Here is a 20,084-nt window from a genome sequence, read left to right on the forward strand (position 1 = left end):
CTCCTCACAGTCCTTCCATTTACCCATTGATTTTAACAGTGAATAGATACTTTTAAACTTTTAAATATTTATCTCTTAGTGTGCTCTGAACAAAAGGTTAAGTGTGAATAGTATCTATAAAGTTACATTCAAATCAAGGATTTTCTTAAAACATTCTGTATAAACAGAATACACACTAACAAAATGGGGTCTTGCTCATTTTCTGATGTCTGTTCTTATGAAGCTCTTCCAGTGGTTTTCACTGCACTTTAAAAGCTGGATTTGTTTCTACCACTGTCTGAAGTCAGGGGACCATGGACTTCCAATTCCCACAGTTTTTATCTCAATTGCAATTCCTGTTTTAAGTCATCCCACATGCTCCCTGGGATGAGTAAGAGTTGAGATCCATCAGTTCTAGCTGCAAAGCTGTAGGGTCAGCTCTACATTCATACACCAGTTTTCATCCTTTTTTGCTATACAGTAGGATAGATAGAATATATGGTACATAATACTTGGGGTTTTTTTCTTCCCATATGGACTTCAGTTAATAATACAGAATTTGAACCATAAAATGTCTTTATGCTCCCCAACTGACAGGAATGGAACTGCCCAAATGTAGAAGAAAAACAGATAAATTTCAATCACACTTGAAGTTTTTTTCTCTTTTTATGCTACTTAACTGGAAGAGAGCTTATACTATTTTCTATGAACTATTTTGGAGAACCTAAGTTTCATCTGGAACCTCTATTTTAAATTTGTGAAATTGCAGTGAAACCAGTATGAATAAAGTAAATTCTGAATGCTTTAAAACCTTACTTCCCCTGACATAAGTCAAAAGACTATATAAGAAAACTACACCAGAAATGACCTCTTTAACCATAATCTCAGTTTCTAATGAGGAAGAAAGGATGAACAGACACAACCAGCTGATTTCAGGAGTTACAGAATTGTTAGTTTTTAAGTTAAAATGTTACCTGTTGGAGAAAAAGAAATAAAATAAAAAATCCCAAATCTGATTGTGCAAACTCCAAGTGGAGCACGGTGGGCAGAGAAAGGCCTGGAGATTCCTCAGGGGAATCTCTGAGCTCTGAGCTGAGGCCCTGCCCAGGAGGGGTTTTTAGGATGCTGCTGCTGCAGAGCCCCTGGAGCAGGGCCAGGCAGAGGGGCAGCACTGCAGGGTCTGAGCTCATCCTGAGCTGCTGCAGGACATGGCCCTGGCCCCGGGCAGTGCCCTCACTAAACCGAGCTTAGGGAAGCTGCAGCTCCAGGCATTTCCCAACATTGCCACTGAACACTGTCCCTGCCACCATCCTGTGCTGGATGAGCGCTCCCACAGCTCCTGTGGGGAGAGCAAAGCTCCTGCCCTGAGGTGCTGCTTCCCCAGCAAAGGCACAGGGATTCATGCAGGGAGGAAAGAGAACGTGGGTCAGAGAAATAAACATGAGAAGGCAGCAAAGAAAGAGAAAAGAGACACCTGAATCACAAAATGGAAGGTTAAGAACAGATTTTGAATCCTAGTCTGCTCACCAAACTTCCCCCAAGGAAAATTATTTAATTCTTCTAATTTCATTTTCCTCATTGGTGCATGATTTGCACTCTACAAACAACTTACTGTTCCTCAAAGTACTCTGAAGCTACTAGAGGCTTATTAATAAAGATGAGACTGAGTTATACTGAAGGAGGAGAGAAAAGAGAAATCTAGAAGAATAATTAGAATAACATGGAAAGGATTTGCAGATGATTTGAGTTATGGTGCAGCAATAAGAGAAAAGCTGAATCAAATGGATTCAGAAAAATGTATCAGCAAAATCCTTCCAGCCCAAGCTGTCTACAAGACTGACCACAGAGAGGTTTGTAGGTGACCTACTGGTGACCTTTGAGTCTTTATATTCATGATAAAGGGTTACTTTCCTAATCCCAATTCATTTTCAGGCACAGCAGATTAACAAGAAGGGATCACTATCAAGCTGAATAATCTCCCAGCTCTAAATAAGCACTGAAAGAGGAGCAGAAAAGGAACCATAATCATTTCCTTTTAACACTGTGGATGAGGAATATGCAGAAAGCTAACACAGAAAGGTGCTAGCATGCTGTATTTTCATAACAATTGGGGTTTTTTATCCTAAAATGAACCCAGCCAAATTAAAAAAAGTAATCTTATTTATTTCACCCTACAGTGTTACCCACATACAGAATTATTCAAGATAAGGGGAAAATTATTGGTTGTCTATCTAGCAAGCTAAATCAGATTAAAATACTATCTGAATTTTAAACAGAACTGTTCCTACACAAACTTATTTCAGGGGAATTTAATTTACTTAGAGAGAATTAAGCTGAAATACTCAGACTTGCTAAGTTCTCAGTAGCAGGGTGCTCAAATTCAGCTATGCTGTGTTTTATGGCTACTTTTTCAATTTTCTTAGGCTGTGGAAGTCGCCTTCTTTTGCTGAACATCAAGCACAGGACACTCACACACTGTGGCTGCTCCTACAGCTCTTAACTCAGTTCCTGCCAGCTCTCATATACTTACAGCAAGAATTCAAGTCTCCAATTTTTTTATGTGTACGTATGTGTGCACCAGATAAACAAACACACAGTTTCCTGAATAAAACAGAAAATTACAACACAATCTAAATCCTAAATTCTTAGAGAATTAAAATATAAACCATGAAACAGAATGGGAAACTTGGCAATTTTACCTTATGTCAAAGGAAGATGAAAAGTAAGAGATGTTAAGAGGAGCAATATTGCTCACATTACACAAAGAAGCACCTGAAATGTGTGAAAACCAAAAATATATCCAAATAAATATTTTTATATAAATATTTGGCCAATATCCAAATCAATGCACTTGATGGCAATAGGCATTGTGTCTCTTAGTCTAACACCAGAAGCTCAAATCTCATCAGGTGCCTCTTATTACTGCCTGGCTTTTTTAAATCTTGTTTTGTTTTTTAGAAAATAGTGTGAGTTCTAGAGAATTTAGAGGACTTAGGATCTTATTTTTCTATTACTCACAGCATAAGTCATTAATCAGCATAAGTTTTCCTTCCTGTGAGCAGGAACACAATCTACCAGAGTGGAACACAACTCTCCCTTTGATTCATTGGTTAGACAAGGTGGGGAGAGAGGAACTGGCAACCCCTCCTGTTTCTAGGTGATGCTGTAAGATCACTGCTCAGGCTTCCTAAGCACACAGATAAATCTTCCCCTGACACAGCAGGGAAAGAGTAAACCAGGCATGGAGGAACCTCCCAACTTCACCTGTCAACAAGACAAACTCAGCAAACCTTGTTTGCTCCCTCAGATTTATTAGAGATTATTTACAAGATTTGTGTGCTGTTATTGCCTGTCCTGTGATGTTTTATACTCGTCTGGTCACTTAACACTGCCTGTTCTGTAACACAGAACTTCAACCCAGCAGCCAGCCAGGGGAGAAAAGCCATTCTAATCAGAGAAAACAACAGAGGCATGACAGACTCATGGATTTTAAACTGTGGCATAAGAACTAATTTCAAAATATTGCTTCCATGAGTAATTTTACCCCCAAACCAAATGAAACCAAAACCAAATGAAAAACACAATAAATAAAATCTCAAAAAAAGAGTTATATTGACCTTGAATAAAACTCTAACAATACCAAAGCATGTGTGTGAATCAAGAGAAGTGACTGCCATAGGAGCTTCTTGCAGGTGAATTGCAGTGAGTTGTTCTCACCATCACTGACACCTACCTGGTGCTTCCCCACAGAGCTCTACTGCTGTGTCATCATCCTCCCATCTCCCTCCATCTCCAGCATGTCCCTCGTCCATCACCAGAGGAACACAGATCTCTCTCCCCAGCATGTCCCTAATCCTTACCTGAGGAACATGCATCTCTCTCCCCAGCATACCCTAATCCTTACCTGAGGAACATGCATCTCTCTCCCCAGCATGTCTCTACTCCATTACCTGAGGATCTCTCCCCCTCCCTGGCAATGTCAGTCTGCTGCTGCATGTGTCACCCACATCAGGATCTGAAGATGGTACCTTGTCCTAGTTCTGTGATCTCTTTCTTTTAAGATTGATTTATGATTGATTTATGGTAGCAATTTTCTCCCATCTGTATATCCATGCAAATTTTGGGGCCCTGCAGCAGAGCATAAACTCATTCTAAAAATAAGGTGGCCTCACAAAAACCTGAAGCCATAACAGAGCAGCCCTGGTCAGCCATGAGCACATCACAGACAGCACAACAGGGACCCTGTGGCACACAGCAGCCCTAAACTATTCTAGGCACAGTTTTATCTTTAGCAAGCAGATAAAAAGATGACTCTTGGTTTTTCAATCTCAAAAGAATTAAAATAAATTCACCTTGGATTAGGGTAGGGACTGTGTATGAAAAGAGACAGACAACAGATTTCTCTGTGGGACTCATTTTTCTCATGAACTTATTCTGATATTTCTGTGGGTTCCTGGTTACTCAAATTAATGATTCATGACTGCTTTCAGCATTTGCAGTATTAACTCACTGGATCAGAACCAAGGATTTATAGCTTCCTTTTGGGAAATCAGAAAAAAATATCATCCACCAGCATCTATGTGGAAGTCTTACAGGTTTTATATTTTGTTTTGGTTTGGGGGCATGTCCCATGTGTAAATCACAAATAATTATCCAGACAGACTTATAAATAACTTACCAAATATGCAGGTAGTGATAATAAAGTGAACAGAAAAGTGCTGATCTGCAAGCTACAAATACCACTTACTTCTTTAGGGGAGCTGGACTGCAAACTCCAAGTATAGGTCTGCCTATGGATAAAGGGAGAGGATATTCAGAATGGAAGTGCATTCCTTACTACAGCTGTCACCCTCCCACAAGGGAGTTGTAAATGCCAGTGTAGAGAGCTCCTGACACAGCTCCTGGTTCATGGATGCCACAGCTACAGATGCCAAGGTTGGATGTGGAATTCAGACTATTTTACAGGAATGAGTTTGAAGTGTCTTGTGAAAGTCTCAGGTAGGGCTGAAACAGACAGGAGGAGGCTTTTTGAAACAGCTCTCCTTATAGCCAAGCAAAGGACATCTCACTGATGCTGCTGAATCTGCTTCTTGCACAAGTACTAAGTTCACATGGTTTTACTTACTTTTTAAATTTATTTTTAATCCAAGAAAAATGTTCCTGGACTTTGGCATTACAGGAAACTTGGGAAACCCTTCTCAAGACTCTGGTTCTGTTAGCACAGAATGCACAGGCTGATTATTTTTAAGAATTCCAGGAATAAACATAATTTAAAAACTCCCTAGTCTCAGAAAGTTCATCAGCATAATGTTAAATTCATGATTAGACATGGCAGAGGTCAAGAAATCATCTGCCAGGAAACGAATGAAAAGCCTGGAAGAATTTGGTTTGGTTTTAATGTAACAATGTATTGTTACCAGTTAATGAAGAGTACAAGATTCAGCTATGTGCAGAAAAGCTGCAGTACAGAGTCTGAGAACAGATGACCTTGAAAAAGTTGTGCTGGCCAGTCTGTTTTAACACTGAGAAATGGTGATTTTACCTTTTGCCATCTCCATGCAGAACTCTCAGTTATCTTCTGAGGAAAGGCAAACTGCTGCAAATATCACAGTTCTGTTCCCACTGTATCTCTTCCCTCTTTTTTTCCCTAGAACCTGGATCTAAACAGAATCAGAGTCATTAGGTTGGAAAAGACCTTTAAGGTCATCGAGTTCAACTGTAAACCTAACACTGCCAAGGCCACACTAAACCATATCTGGCAGTTCTGTCCTGCTCCCCCTGACACCAACTCCTGAGATGCTGTGACACGCAGGGCAAAGGAAGTCATTCCTGAACAAGGATCTGAACACTGCATCCTGATCAAATCCACAGGGACAGGGGAAAGGATTAGGGCAGTCTGCCTAGCTAAGCTTGCATACAGAATAATTTAGACAGTTTTCAGTTCAGATTGGTCTCTGCTGGTATTTTCTCTAATTTAAAATAATAATTGAAAAACTTGCTTAAAAATACTCCCCCCCCCCAAAAAAAAAGAAAGAAAAATAGAAGGTTGATACTTGCAATAACTCTGGTAGTTTGCTTCCTCTGCTAAACCAGAAAACTTCTGTAACTTTTCTTCCAATCTAGAACACAGCCTTTGATTGCTCATGCAGAAAGCTGGCTTGTAATTATTGGAACAGTCTGATATCTGGTAAGTCAAGTATTTTTACAAATAAAAATTATATGCATGGCAGGGACACAGAGAACCACCTTGGTCCTCTGCTGTTATCTTTGTGAGCACAGAAAATCACACTATTAGATTGTAATTATTAGATTCTGACATTCACTTGACTCAAGATACATTTCTTTGTTATTCAGTGTCAGTTTAAATTTTAGGATGAAGGCAGGACTGGGATCAAATGAAAGGGAGAAATGATCTGAATCAGAACATCACTCTGGGCAGGCACCACAGATAACCAGCTCAGGTCTGTTACCACCTGAGATGATCCCATCTGCAAATCTACAGGGTCATGGTCTCTGGATTCCTTGTTTCCCTCCTTCCTGCTTATTTTTATTCATTTTAAGTTAGTTACTCCTCCAAATTTTCCTTTTTGATCATCTGAGAAAGCCAACCCTTCTGGGTGTGCTCATCCCTTCCCAGCCCTGTGGCTTCCAGGGAACAACAAAACATTTCAGTGCTGTCCTGAGAAGGGAAAAAGTGCAGGCAGGACCCAAAAAACCTGTTATCCAGCAACAGGCTCTGTGTGGGAACTGCAAAGAAAACATGGAGCCAGGGAGTGTTTCCCTTCCATCTCCAAGCAGGAAGTGATACCAGTTGCTTCTCTTTACAAAAGCAGTGAATGAATTTCTGATGGACTCTGGGCTGTCAGCCACATCCTGCTCCCTGGAGAAGGAGGTGACACTGCTCTGTTACTCAGAGAAACAGGGACCTGACCTTACCCTGCCTGCTCCAGAGTGAACCTCAACTGCTCCCTCTCACTGCAGTTTATAAACTGTGTCCTGCCTCCTGTGCTGACCTAAATACTACAAAATGTTTGGTTTACAAACATATCAAGGGAAAATTGGTTTTGCCCTTGCCCTACATTTTCCCTTCTCTTCCCAGTTTAGTATCTCTAGCATATTTTCCTTACCCAAACTATGGAAACATTATATATTTTAGTCATTTGCTGGAATTCATAGGCTTGTGAGGAGACTCCATCTTCATTGTCTAGGTGGCCAGCATTAAATCAAAATATTTATATTAAAAAACAATTAACAATAACAAAATTAAAATGCTCATATTTTGATTCATGTTTGTGAGGCCATTTTTCAAAAAATAAAAATTCAAATTCAGCCTGTTAAAGAGAACGTTTCTTGTAACAGTGTATAATGCATAAAATAGAGACTCACCTCTTCTGACATCCATTTTCATTCCACTGCCTTTTTGTTCCATCAGACTATCCCCTCTGCACACCTGCTCTCTATCTCCATTTGTCTGATTAATTATCCTCACTTCTTCTCTACAGGCTTTGACAAGTTTCTCTTCCTTCTCCAACTTCATCCTTGTTTTTCACCTTGTGTGGCTTAAATCTCCACCCTAAATATACTGGCTCCTCTCAAAATGAAACAACATAGAAACTATCAACAAACAGTTTTAAATAAACAATAAATAGCAGACCAAATTGGCTATAAACCAGTTTTTTGAGAATTCAGAAATTAAGCCTTTTTCAGAGCAGGAGCTGGCTGAGGGTTAGTTTTCCATGTGAGCAGCACTCCCATGGAGAAAAAGCCTGAACCAAAGAGGTCTTTAGGACAGCATTTCACACATCATTTCCCTTAGATGACAAGGATTAGGAATTGATAGAAATTTCTAATATGAATGCTGAGCAGCATTTTCTATATTTCAAAGCATCACATAGGTGTATCTCAAGTTTATTTTTTCCAGCATCAGAATTGCCTGCTAGTATCTGCTATAAATTAATTCTTCTCAGGATTCCATGATTATTATTCCTCTCTTGTCCTGCTTTCAGTTTGTTGAACCTTGTTGAAAAAATTGTGCTGTTAAACTAAAAGATACCTGTGCTTCATTGCTCATGCAGCTTTTAATATGGAAAATTTTAGAATTTTATTAGTAAATAATTGAGAAGCAGATATATCACCTTCACAAAGATGGGTCTGAGTGCTCCTTGGGAAGCTGTAGTAGAGAGGACTGAGATGGTTGGGTGTTCCAAATGCAGTTGTGATACCTGGTTCTGTGTTTTATTTCCTTCTCTGCCCAAAATCCATGTGACCTTTCCAAGTCTTTCAGCTCCATATTCTCCAAGGACAGCGAGTCCTTGAGTATCTTTGAAATCAGAGCAGTCTCACTATTCTCCTTTCAGCATTTTGTGAGGCTGGTACAGGTTTGAGCATCACCATGGGGTGGGACTTTGGAAGCAGAGAGGGGGTGAGCAGGACCATAGAGGCAGAGCCAGGACGGGTCAGCTGTGTTGTGTCGTGTTCCTGACCTGTGTGAACACCTCTGTGGGACATCACACACACTGTCCCTGCTCTTGGGTACAGGGGAACATGGTATGAGACAAGGCCAAGTTGCATAGAAACATTTACAAGCAATTGCAGAGCCTCACATTCCACCAAGCCTTTTCTTCCACACAGATTTAAACCACTCTGCACATTTTAGATGATCATTTTATTCTTTTGCCCTGGGGTTTTGGCTGTGATTCATTCTTTACATTTAACACAGAGAATCAGATCACATATGTAAGGTGAGCTGTGGGTGTCCTAGCAGAAGGATTTGGCCTTATACGTCCCACCTCCAGATATTTCTATTCCTTTTTTTTTTCCCCTCCAAGCATGTTATTACTGTCCATGAGTCATTTCATTAATCCAGAGAGAAGGCCAGAAAACAAGTGAATAAACACCCTGCTTCACCTTCTGCTGCACTGTTTACTTCTCTGCTAATGAATGAACAGCTGAAAAACAGAATTATCCTAACTGGGGACATGCAAAGGGACATTATTTCCTCTTTGTCAATGGCTGGTGCTTGGCTCAGCCAGTGACTACACTGCAGGATCAGAAGATGATCTCTGCATGCTCCTTATAACTCTCACACAGTGAGTGCAATGACTGTAAATCATAGAGTAGTCACAGAACAGGCTGGGTTGGAAGGGACCTTAACCCCAGAATCAGTGGAAAGGAACATACATGCAAGTCAAAAAGAAGAGCAAAGCAATCTTTTACCTTTCCTATTAAAAAAAAAAAGTGAAACACAAACAGATGTGATGCCACACACAGGGGTGTGCCTGCAGCAGCACAAGGTCAGATCTCACATGAACCAGGCTGGAACTCAGCCCATGCTCCAAGGCTGGGGGTTGGCTCTGCGTACATGGCCAGGGCTCTCCTTTTATCACAGATATGGCTGGCAGCCACCTGAAATATCCTGCTCCCCCTCCAGAGCTGTCAGAGCCATCCCATCTCCAGTGACATGAATAAAGACACAAGCTCAAGGACTAAATGAGAAACAAATTAGTGTAGCCTCAGTTTTGCCCTCCCAATTACAGGAATTCAAGGTCTGTCTGCCATCATGGAAGCCTGGGTTTGACTGTCCCTTGCAGTTCTGCAGCTGCAGGTACAGATGAACTGATGCTCAGTGCAGCCCACACTCCATTCCAGCTCATTTGGGATTCACAGAATCAATCAGCCTCCCTCAAAAGCATACACAGAGCTAAACCTTAGGACCATTATTTCAAACACTGTAAGGTGTTTAGTAAGTCCCTTTCAACTTTCAAGGAAAGGAACATTTCCTTCATAAAACAAGTATTCGATTCCCAGAGATGGCACTCTAAGTTACATGCAGATTACAATAAATTATTTTCAAAATAAAGCATGAAGCTAAGCTTGTGCACTTTACATATTCTTTCCCCTTTGTTGTTACATGTGCTTGAGATTCTGGAATTTAGTCTAACGTTTATATTTCTGCACTTTGATGCACAGTTGAACATTCCCTGCTCTGATCCACTTTCAAAGAGAATCCATTAATTTTTATACCTAGGAGGGTGATGTTCAACCCTTCAGCTAAATACACAGTCCAACAGAACATGAAATTCAATAATTGGCCATTCCATGATGGAGATGACTTTTTTCCTGCTCCCACTGCAGATCAGGACAGCAGCTTGTACATGACTTCTCATGTGGGTGATGCATTTCTGTTTTTGTGACAACTGGTCACATTTGAGGTTTTTGAGCCAGTTGGACACAAACAGAAGGATCTGCCTGAAATACATTCCTGGTCTGTGATATTGCCACAGCACACTGAGTTGTGTCACCCAGACTTCTCAAGACTTACAAAGATGGACAGAGAGCCTCCAAACCTATCTGAGACAGGATGGGGGCATCCTTGTGTCTGGCAGCATTTGAGATCGAGAGTCATTATTTCATCACACTCCTTGATAGCTTGTGACACACAAACCAACACAAAGCTGGCATTCAGCACATCAAACAGCTTTTCCCTAATGTAAGACTATTTCAGAGCATAGTTTCCTTATAATTTATAATATTCTTTCCAATTGTTGGAGAAAAACCAGAAGAAACCCCATATATGACGTAGAAGTGGTCATGATTTGCCACTGACGTTTCCTGCAGAGCCGAGGTGCAAATACTGAGCAACATTTACAGACCCACAAGTCCCTGTCCTGCCAGGCCTCACCTGATGTGCAGAACAGGCAACTCCAGCCAGGTTCTTCCCCTCTGCTGCTCTCCTCCTCTTCCTTGGACAAAGCAATGCTCAGTGGCAGAGGGGAAAGAGGAAACAGAGAAATGGAACCACACAATATTCACTGGCAGGGAGAACCTTACCTGCATGATGCTGAGGGCAACTTGACAACAACATTTTCAGAGGCTTTGTGCCAGACCACCTACTCTTATGTACATAAATTTATATATATGTTTGTGATTCTGAATTGAAAGCATTCAGATGGCAAAACTTGAAATATTTATTTTTGTGCATTACTTTAGGATCTATAACTTCAAAGATCAAAGCAACACAAAAATCACTCTTGACATGGACATCATCATCATCATCCAAACAGAAATTAGCATGGCTTTTTTTTATTTTATTTTAATCATTCAGGCAGGATGGTATTTCTGATTAATAGAAATTTGAATTAAATTTCTCCTTTCATGTATGCAGCAGTTAATTCTAATCAAGCAAGCTCAAGGTCTTCCGTTGCCTGGATAGTACTAATTAGATTCTTCCACATTATGACTTCATCATATGCATCCATACATGGCATACAAATATCAACTTTCTTTTTAACAAATATGAACTTTCCTTTCAAATTCTCACTGGAAATAATTTTCTGGTTGTGGGAACAATATCTGTTCCAAAGGAAAACACAAAATCTCGGGAATTCTACAAAAAAAAGATATTAGGCTTAAAAGAAAATACTTTGAAATTAATTTACTTAGTACAAAACATGATCACCATGAAGGTCTTGCACAGAAATAAAAGTAACACTTCATATGGGACTGTGGTTATGGGAATAAGGTTTGATGTGTGAGTGGCTGCAGATACTATAAAGCAAAGAATATTAACACAGTAATGACTGATGATTGCTGAGTTCCTGCTGGCCAGGCACATCACTGCCCAACAGGAGCTGACCAAGCTCCAAGGAATAGCAGCAGATGCCTTGTGACACAAGCATGCACCTTCTGAGCTAATCACTGCTTACTAGATGGCTGTTCCAGCATCCTCAAGGAACAGCTTAAACACTGACTTTGTGCAGGAATGACAAATCATTGGAGAAAACATCTGATAGCTCTCCCGAGTGCCAGCCAAGGTTTGAGCTGGATGCAGAGAATCTATTACGAAACAAGGAGGCAGACCAAGCTGAGTCACTTTAAATCAGGAAATGCAATTCCTTCCTACTCCTCAGATTTAAAATATCCTACAGCATTAAACTTCTATAGGATTTTTTTTTTTTAATGTTTAGGGAAGAAACTGAAATACTGCAGTCAGGTCTCTCTAAAGGAAGCACTCATGACTTCCAAGCAGTATAAAATACATCAAACTGTTGAAATCAAGACGGAGAAGAAAATCAGAGGATTTAAAAGGAAAATATCCAGACCACATAATTTTACTCTTTTTAGTTGGGTACCTTTCTTTGTAGAGACCTTCTCTTTTCCTCAGAGGGTGATTTTTCCTACTATTAGCCACTGCTTGGAATGTTCCTCCTTATCATTTTACAGACAATGAAGTTTTTTGCTTCCTGCCAGGTAATGGGATTCCTTGAAACTCTTCCAATTCTTTACACCACAAGGAGTTCAGAAATAAAAGAAGAAGTGGCACCACTGCTATTGAGCCAAGAAAAGAGAAAAAACCTCGCATCAAGGAATGGTAGCCTTGGGACAACTGATTAGAATTTTATTCAAGACAAAAGTCAAACATGCAGCAAAGTGCAAGATAGAAATGCAAAATTCCAAAAGCAAAAATGAAAGGTAACTTCACCTTACAAGGTTTCTGCAAGCAGCTCACTCAGGCAACTTTAGGAGAGCAGAAGTTAATCTGCAAAGCTTATTTATTCAGTTATTAGTTGCTCTTAAAAAAAAAAAAAAAAAAAAGCAGCTCTATTTATTTGGTTTACTACCAGCATTTACTCAAAAATTTCATTTATAAACATCAAGCTGATCCTTGCTTTAGACTAACTCAGTAAAAACCCTGGAGTCTGTACTGTAGATCTATCTTTAGGAAAACATAATTATTTCTGAATCCAAGAACTGCTCTGGGTTGGAGCAGCAGCTAATATCCTAACCAGAATTTCCTTGATCATTACTCAAGCAGTAGCATTTTTATTTTAAAAAAAACCTTAGTCCTTCTCCCCCACCAGTATTTCTCCTCTAACACATTCCATTCTAATTTTAGTCTTTTGAGAAGTTTTTTTTGCAGATCAACCCACTCTTTTTCACATTTAAATAATTTTCAGTTTTTAAAAGAGCTCAGTTTTAGCAGGTGCTTCAGTAGCTAGGCAATAAGAAGTCTCTTGAGAACATCTTCCATGTTTCCCAAATGGATTAGCCTGGAAGTTTGGGGAGAAGACATTAGGCAAAATAACCATGCTGTTTAAGAGTTTCATTCCAGCTTTGAGATTCAGAGAAAGAAATGCAGACCCCAAAAGAAGCATTTGTGCTCCCTGTTAACAAATGAAGAAACAGCTGCTACACTGGTAGTACTGGGATGGACCTTGGAGGCAGGAAAATTCAAGAGATACATTCAGAAGCCTAACATGGAAGCAAACAGCTTCCATGCAGCTCCTCCTTTCTGGCATTATTCAGCTTCACTGCAGCCCCAGGACCAAGGAATACTCAATGGTTTGCAACCATGGCCCCAGTAAGTGCATTTTCCTGGCTCACAGTGGGAAGGGCCCCTGCACAGTGTCAAAGCAACAGAGATTTCAGCAGGGCCTGCAGCCCCACACAACTCAAACTGGTTTGCTACCAGCAGCTCTGGGAGCTGGCACTGAAGGTCAAGATTTTTCTTTCCAGTTAAAAGAGAGCCTGGCCCTTTCTGCCATCTCTGGCTATTCAAAAGACACCTTTTTCCTCTTTTGGCTCCTGGAAACTAAAACCTGTGCAGTAGATTTCAGCAACTTCTTTTTGTGGTCCCAAATAGCAGGAGGAAACCCACTGACAGTGATGTCTCTGTGCATTGATGCAGTTAGAGCAGACCTGTGAGACATCTGGCAGATTCATGAGGCAGGAAATTTTAAAATAAATTTAATGCTAGGCATCATTTACAGATTTACCAGAATAGATGTTCATCTACAGTCACAGGGTTATCTTCCACATTTCCCTAGAGTGCAGCAACATCCTCCTCCAGTGCTAAAAAAGTTCTAATAAAGAGTTGAATCTATCTTGCTATGTCTGTACAGAGGTAGCACTTGCAGTAAAAAAGTAAGTTGAACACAACGGCAGACATTTCTTATCTTATTCTTCAACATGACGTATCATCCCCCATTTCTGCTCCCCTTCTCCATTAAATTCCTCTACAACACAAACTGAAAATAAATAATCCTTTTTTAAAGCTGAACTTAATTCTCAAAAAGAATTTTCTTACCTGGTGCAAAGATTTCAGGGAAACATTTCTTCAGCAAATGTTATTACCTAGGCTTGCTCTAACCTCAATTTTCCACAGGTGAGATACATTTCAGGATGGAGCTGAAGGCTTGCCTGTTAGCTTGCAAGAACTTTTAACAAGATTTTTTTTGTTTTGAGGTTTTGAGTGTGTGTTCTGTCTCTCAGGTTTGCTTCATTGCTTTCATCCCTTTTAGGCTCTCTAAAAGAGAATTAACCATGTCCATTCCCAGCTATGCCAGCTCCACTACTGAGAACAGTTGGGTGAAGAGGGGAGATATTGGAACCTAAAAAAAAGAAAATTCTGATATTTCCACAATAAAATTCCCCAAAACATTTACTCTTAGAAAAAAGGAGTTCTTCTGCATGTGAAAGCATTCCCTGCTTGCTTCCTTCTCCTTGTCCCTGAGGTTTGAGCTGAGCTGGCTCCATCCTTGGGCTAAGCAGGAGAACACATCAGAGCAGCTGAGCCCACATTAACACCTCCTCCCCACCTGGACCACAGGTCTAAAACAGTACAAGTGTTCATGATTCCCTGCAAGTAATTAAAACCTTTGCCTCTCTCCTCCTCACTAAACCTTCCTCTTCCCAAAAACACCTTTGTCTAAACATGGGCCAAATAAAGTGTGAATTGAAAAGAGGACAGGGAAATTAGATCAAACTGAGTATGTAGCATTCTCATTATCCCTCATGTCAGACAAGTCAGAAGCACTTACGTAATTGGGCCTCCAGATTCAAGGCAGTGAAGTGTTAAGACAGAAAAGCAATCCCAGGACTGCATGCTGGGTTTTGACAAATAGAAAAACACAGACTTAGGCCAAGAGCTTATCATTAATGTGAGTTTTTAATTGTACCATGTCAAACCCAGGCACATTGCACAGGTATGGTGCAAAAGCTGGGAAAGACTGGGAGGGAATTTCCTGCATGCCTGGGCACAAATTTGTGTGTGGATCAGAGCAAGAGCACTGGTGAGAGCACATGAACCACGTGTGTGAGGAGCACAGTGCACAGAAACACAAGGGGAGGCAGCGGCCCATGAGCAATCACTGTGAAAAGGAATGGGGGTGGGGAATTGTGCACAGTCCTTTTTTTAGCTTCTTCTGTAAAAAATAAATAGACCTTTTAATCTGTGTTCTCTTTGAAGCCTTCTCTATTGACCATTCATTTCTTCTGTCCCTTCCCAGTTCTTTACCTCCTCTATATGGCTGATGAATATGCAAATGCATAATCAGTTCTGTAATAGCCTACCCTTTCTAAAAACAGGCTATAAATTTGGATCCTGAGCAGCAGGTTCTAAAAAGCCTATTATATGACATGGCTGGGGGAAGAGGCAAGACCCAAACACCACCAGCTCACCAGAGCTCTTTATAACATGTGAATGCAGGGAGGAGGAGGGTCCTCCCCAGAGCCTTGCTGGCAGCCAGAGAGGCTACACCTTTTGAAGAGTCACAGACCCAGAGAAGGGCCTGTGATGCTTCAGGGTTTGGGGAGCTGATGGCAGGTTCAGATTCATGGAGCTGATGGCAGGCTGGGTTTTGGGGAGCTGATGGCAGGCTGTGTTTTGAGGAGCTGATGGCAGGTTCAGATTCGGGGAGCTGATGGCAGGTTCAGATTTGGGGAGCTGATGGCAGGTTCAGATTTGGGGAGCTGATGACAGGTTCAGATTTGGGGAGCTGATGACAGGTTCAGATCTGGAGAGCTGATGACAAGTTCAGATTCGGGGAGCTGATGGCAGGTTCAGATTCAGGGAGCTCTCAGAGCTGGCAGGGCAGAGGCCAGGTGGTGCAGTGGGGCTGGGCAGAGCTGAGTCCATTGGATGCTCTGTGCATCCCTACATCTCCATGGAGCACACAGGCCTTGCTGGGGGAATGCCTGCACCCCAAACCTGGTCTCTGGCAGCTCCTTCCAGCTCCAGGTAACACAGAGCCAGGTAAAACACAAGCTGTCCTGATGCACTGGGCTGCAGAAGGCAGCAGTGCCTAGAGCACGGCAGCAGTTTGAGGCTCCAAACATCACAGGGCAGCTGTTTCCCAGCTCCCAAGGAGTCTCCTCCTTCCCTCTGCAATAAACACAAACCCTTCTGTCCAATACTTGCATACACTTCCATGTCTGCCATTTTGAGGCCCTCCTCTGGTTCCTGTGGGGTTTTACAGCATTCCTGGGTGCTGTTGCTGCAGCGTAGAAAACAAGAACTGTTAGTCTGAGTTTAATGAGATGGGGTTGTCCTGCCACACAGGGACAGAAAGCTAAAGGTGCTGTGCCAGGTGCCTCAGTTCCAGGTTCTGATCTGCAGTAAATACTGGGACCCACATGAAGGAATCAGACCCAGGCGTGTTTTACAGGTTTTTTACAGAAAAATGCCCAGGAACAGACATATCAAATGAGCTCCAGACTGAACTGACAAGCCAGCAGGCACCAGGTGGGAACTGAGAGCTCCTGCTCAAACCTTGGCCAAGTCAGAGGAAAAAAGCTGGTTTGCAAGACTTTTAGTGGCACTGTCCCTGAGGCAGACAGGACAGCACACTATACACTCACCCTGATGGGGCACAGAGATGGAACAGCAGCAATAATGTACATTCCTCCCTCAAAAAAATTAGATAAAGGGACAGAAACACAGACCTGGCTCTAACTCCAACTGCTGCACCTTGAACACATCACAACTCTTCATTTGCAGGTAGTGAATAATATTTGCATAATTCACTGGAGTGATATGGCAAAACAAAAACACACAAGACATGCTATAATCACAGATACCAGAAACATGAAATAATTTTCAAATACAACTTCACAAATACTTAAAACTAAAACCCTGTGATCTTAAAAAATGTTCAAAGATGGGCAGCTTTTGAATGTGGACATCATGGAACACTTTCCTTCTCTTCCCTGTCACCTTCAACACAGACGTATCTTGCAAAGCAATACAAACTCTGCAACAATTCAACAAAAACAGGGATGACAGGAGGAAGGAATGTTAAAAACTGATTTTAATAAATCATGTTACAAAACCCTAGAACCAGTTCACAAAGGAGAATTGAGGTCTCATTCACCACTCTGAAGATGGGAACTGGACTCCCCTGATGAGGTCCAAAGCCTCGAGCTGAGCTTTGCTGTGTGTCACTCTGATCTGACAATTCAGATCCACTCTGGAGCCCTGTTTTCCTTTTCATCTTTTTACATTCTTCCAAGCCTATTAACACACCAGTACTCTGTGTGCCTACCTCAAAGGTCTATGTGCCTGAATCACTGGAAGCACATCATTTTCATCCCAGACTATGACAGCACTTTCACAAATATTTGCTTCAACTAAACTGAAAATAAAGCCAAACCCTAAAATACAGTGAAATAAAATATTTTGATCACAAAATAAAACATACCAGCAAACCAAGGCCAGGTTCCTATGAAAAAAGTATTAAAATAGGAAAAAAAAAGCAATGAATGGATGTATTTAAAAGTAATCTTCCTTCAGTGGTGATAATCTTTGGATCCTGAAACACCACCAAATCACCATAAATATAGTAGCACCCTCCCCACTCCTATCCCCGGGAAACAAACCAACCCCAGCACCCCACAATTTGCTGTGATTAGCACATCTTAGGCACAGGATCTGGAGATTATTACCAGAAGGGATGCTGGCAGACACCAGGGTCCATTCAGAGAACATGCATTTTCCACTTCTTCCCAAATTTCAGAAGTCTCTCTTCTAAAGCAATCCCCTTGCATGTCCAGCTGCATGTCCTGGAGGTTGTGGATCCAAGGGGAACAGCAATATTCTCTGCAGGATACTTTCAACTACTTAAATCCTTACTGAAACTCTTCACATAAAGTACCAGTTAAATTGAAAACATTACAAGAGAGGGGTCTGACAGTGGCAAAGATACAGCATAGTGGCTACTGCTCAGAAAAATTACATGTTATCAAATGGGAATCCATAACAAACTCAAATCTTCACATAAGACTACATGAAGACTTTATGGAAATGGAAATGTATGGATGCTTTTTCCTGTAACAAGAAGAACTGTTTACAGTTTAGGTGATACTCAGTAACTACAGGAGGTAAGTTTGGAAATATAGACTATTACCAATTCTACTAAACTAAAACACTCTTAGCAGAACACTTGGCACTTTTCTATTCCCCAGTTTAAAACAGCAGCAGAAGTTACTCTTGTAGATGGCTGTTAAAGCCTCAGTGCATTAGGATGCTGAGACTGCCTCCTGTTCTCCCCTTTTGTCCTACGGAGTTAAAGCCAAACCAAAAACCTGTAACATTTCTGGCATTACTGTACCTTCCCTTGCAATATGCAACAGAATCATGTCAGATCCATTAGTCTTCAAAAGCAAAGCCCTGATTCAAGTTATCAAAACGTTATCACACCGTTCCCTCTTTGCAGGAGAGCGTCTTCACAGTCTCATTGCCTTTGTGGTGTGGACTGAGGCGATCATATGATTTAAATTTCTCTGTTTTACTTTTAGCCTCTACCCACAGGTCCTTGGCTGCTGCCCTCACTGGTTGTTGCAGCCCGGGGCCGCAGAGGAGGCGCCCGCCTGCTTCTGTTTCTTGCGGCGCTTGTTCAGGAGGCGGTTGTTGGACGTTTTCAAGTCTTTGATTTTCACCTGATCATAGTCCACCCTCATGGTAGCCAGAGCACTGGTCATCTCCTCCTGAAAACAAGCAAGCAGTGCAGTGAAGGCCCTGAGGCAGCCAGCGCACGGCCACCCCACACCACAGCCCGGATACACGGAGCCCTGTCACCCGCAGGCAGCGAGAGCTGAGCCCGCTCTGTGCTCTGCTCCAGGAGCAGAGGCTTCCTTCCACCAGGGCACCAGGAGATGTTCACACAGCATTTCACACAGCACCACGCTCTGCTGGCCTAAATTCCACCGTGTCCCTATGCCCAGCACTTCTCCCCGGCTTGCTCTGCGCCCCCACACGGAGATCTTTAAAAGAATGTGCTTCAAATTCACACATCTCCTTAGTTTGAATTAATGCTTAAGTACAGGAACATTTTAAACTTTTTAATAAGGTTGTAAAGAAAAATTTGTTTAGGTGAACAAACGCCTAAGCATTTGGTTCAGGAAAGGAAAAACAATCCAATATCATGGGTACGTTGGTAGCTCGAGGGAATACCTCTGGGACCTATACAAAAGCACAAGCATAAGAAATTCTCAGAAACATGGCAAATAAGGCAGCTAAGTGAAAATATCTGCTTGATCTCTGACTCAGAAGGTAAATGTTGCCTAGGTCCTACAAAATTGTACCATTACATAACTCAACAGCTGAGACTACACATCAGTGATTTAAATAAAATCAGTAATCAATAAAATACACTACAGGAATGTTGCAAATGTCAAAATTCTAGGAATCTGAAGTGCAGAAAATTCAGAATTAATTGTAAAAGCATGCCAGCCTGTTAAAGGCCAGCAGGAAAGAGTTAAGACTTTCAGTATGCCCCACAGTCACTTTGCAGGAAGCATTCAACAGTCATTGGTACACACAGTAAGTGAGGCACCTGCTTAGATTAAGGAAAAGGCAATCTTTTTTTTTTCTCTCCTCTTCCCCCACCAAATGTCACAACAAGACAAAACTAAGGTTATTCAGTGTTGTTCCACAATTCAAAAGCACTGCAGAAAACCAGAATGCAGCTCAGCCCTCCCACCTGTCCCCCTACATTTTCAGCACATTCTTCACTGTAATGAAGTTCAAACAACCCCAGCACTGTCCTTTTCCTCCCTGGGTACATGCAGTGGCTCAGCAGGAGCATCATTGATGTCTTTAATCATAAAGACCATCTTTGTTGATATCTGGTCTGTAAGGCTGCCAGATGAAACACAAAAAGCATTCCTTTGTTTTTGTTAAACAGTTATCATATACACTACTGTTCTAACCAAGACCGTTTATGTCTCCCTTGTTTGACATGATTGTATTCAAAATATCCACAGTATCCAAGGAAATGCACAGCCCCAGAGAAGGCAGCACATTTCATCTCCTATCACACTCGACTAAA

General features: G+C 41.5%; 2 protein-coding genes across 5 annotated transcripts in view; both read right to left on the bottom strand.

The window, feature by feature from the left end:
* LOC107210189 (translation initiation factor IF-2-like) overlaps positions 1-6,002 on the bottom strand; it is a 30,364-nt gene extending 24,362 nt beyond the window's left edge. The window contains exons 1-2 of one of the 2 annotated variants that reach the window (XM_033517417.1): positions 5,522-6,002; positions 4,727-4,769 (exon numbers count right to left, since the gene is read on the bottom strand). In XM_033517417.1, coding sequence (XP_033373308.1) covers positions 4,727-4,769; positions 5,522-5,537 — 59 coding nt within the window. In that variant the 5' untranslated portion in view covers positions 5,538-6,002. Of the gene's footprint in view, positions 1-4,726 lie in introns of both variants that reach the window. The other variant, XM_033517416.1, reaches the window with a different exon arrangement.
* Positions 6,003-11,045: 5,043 nt separating this feature from the next.
* MAPKAPK3 (MAPK activated protein kinase 3) overlaps positions 11,046-20,084 on the bottom strand; it is a 53,072-nt gene continuing 44,033 nt past the window's right edge. For 2 of the 3 annotated variants that reach the window (XM_015640606.3, XM_015640605.2), the window contains exon 11: positions 11,046-18,741. In XM_015640606.3, the coding sequence (XP_015496092.1) occupies positions 18,583-18,741 (159 nt within the window). In that variant the 3' untranslated portion in view covers positions 11,046-18,582. The remainder of the gene's footprint in view (positions 18,742-20,084) is intronic. The other variant, XR_004499189.1, reaches the window with a different exon arrangement.

The sequence above is a fragment of the Parus major genome, chromosome 12, assembly GCF_001522545.3.
Source record: "Parus major isolate Abel chromosome 12, Parus_major1.1, whole genome shotgun sequence".
Taxonomy (NCBI): Eukaryota; Metazoa; Chordata; class Aves; order Passeriformes; family Paridae; genus Parus; species Parus major.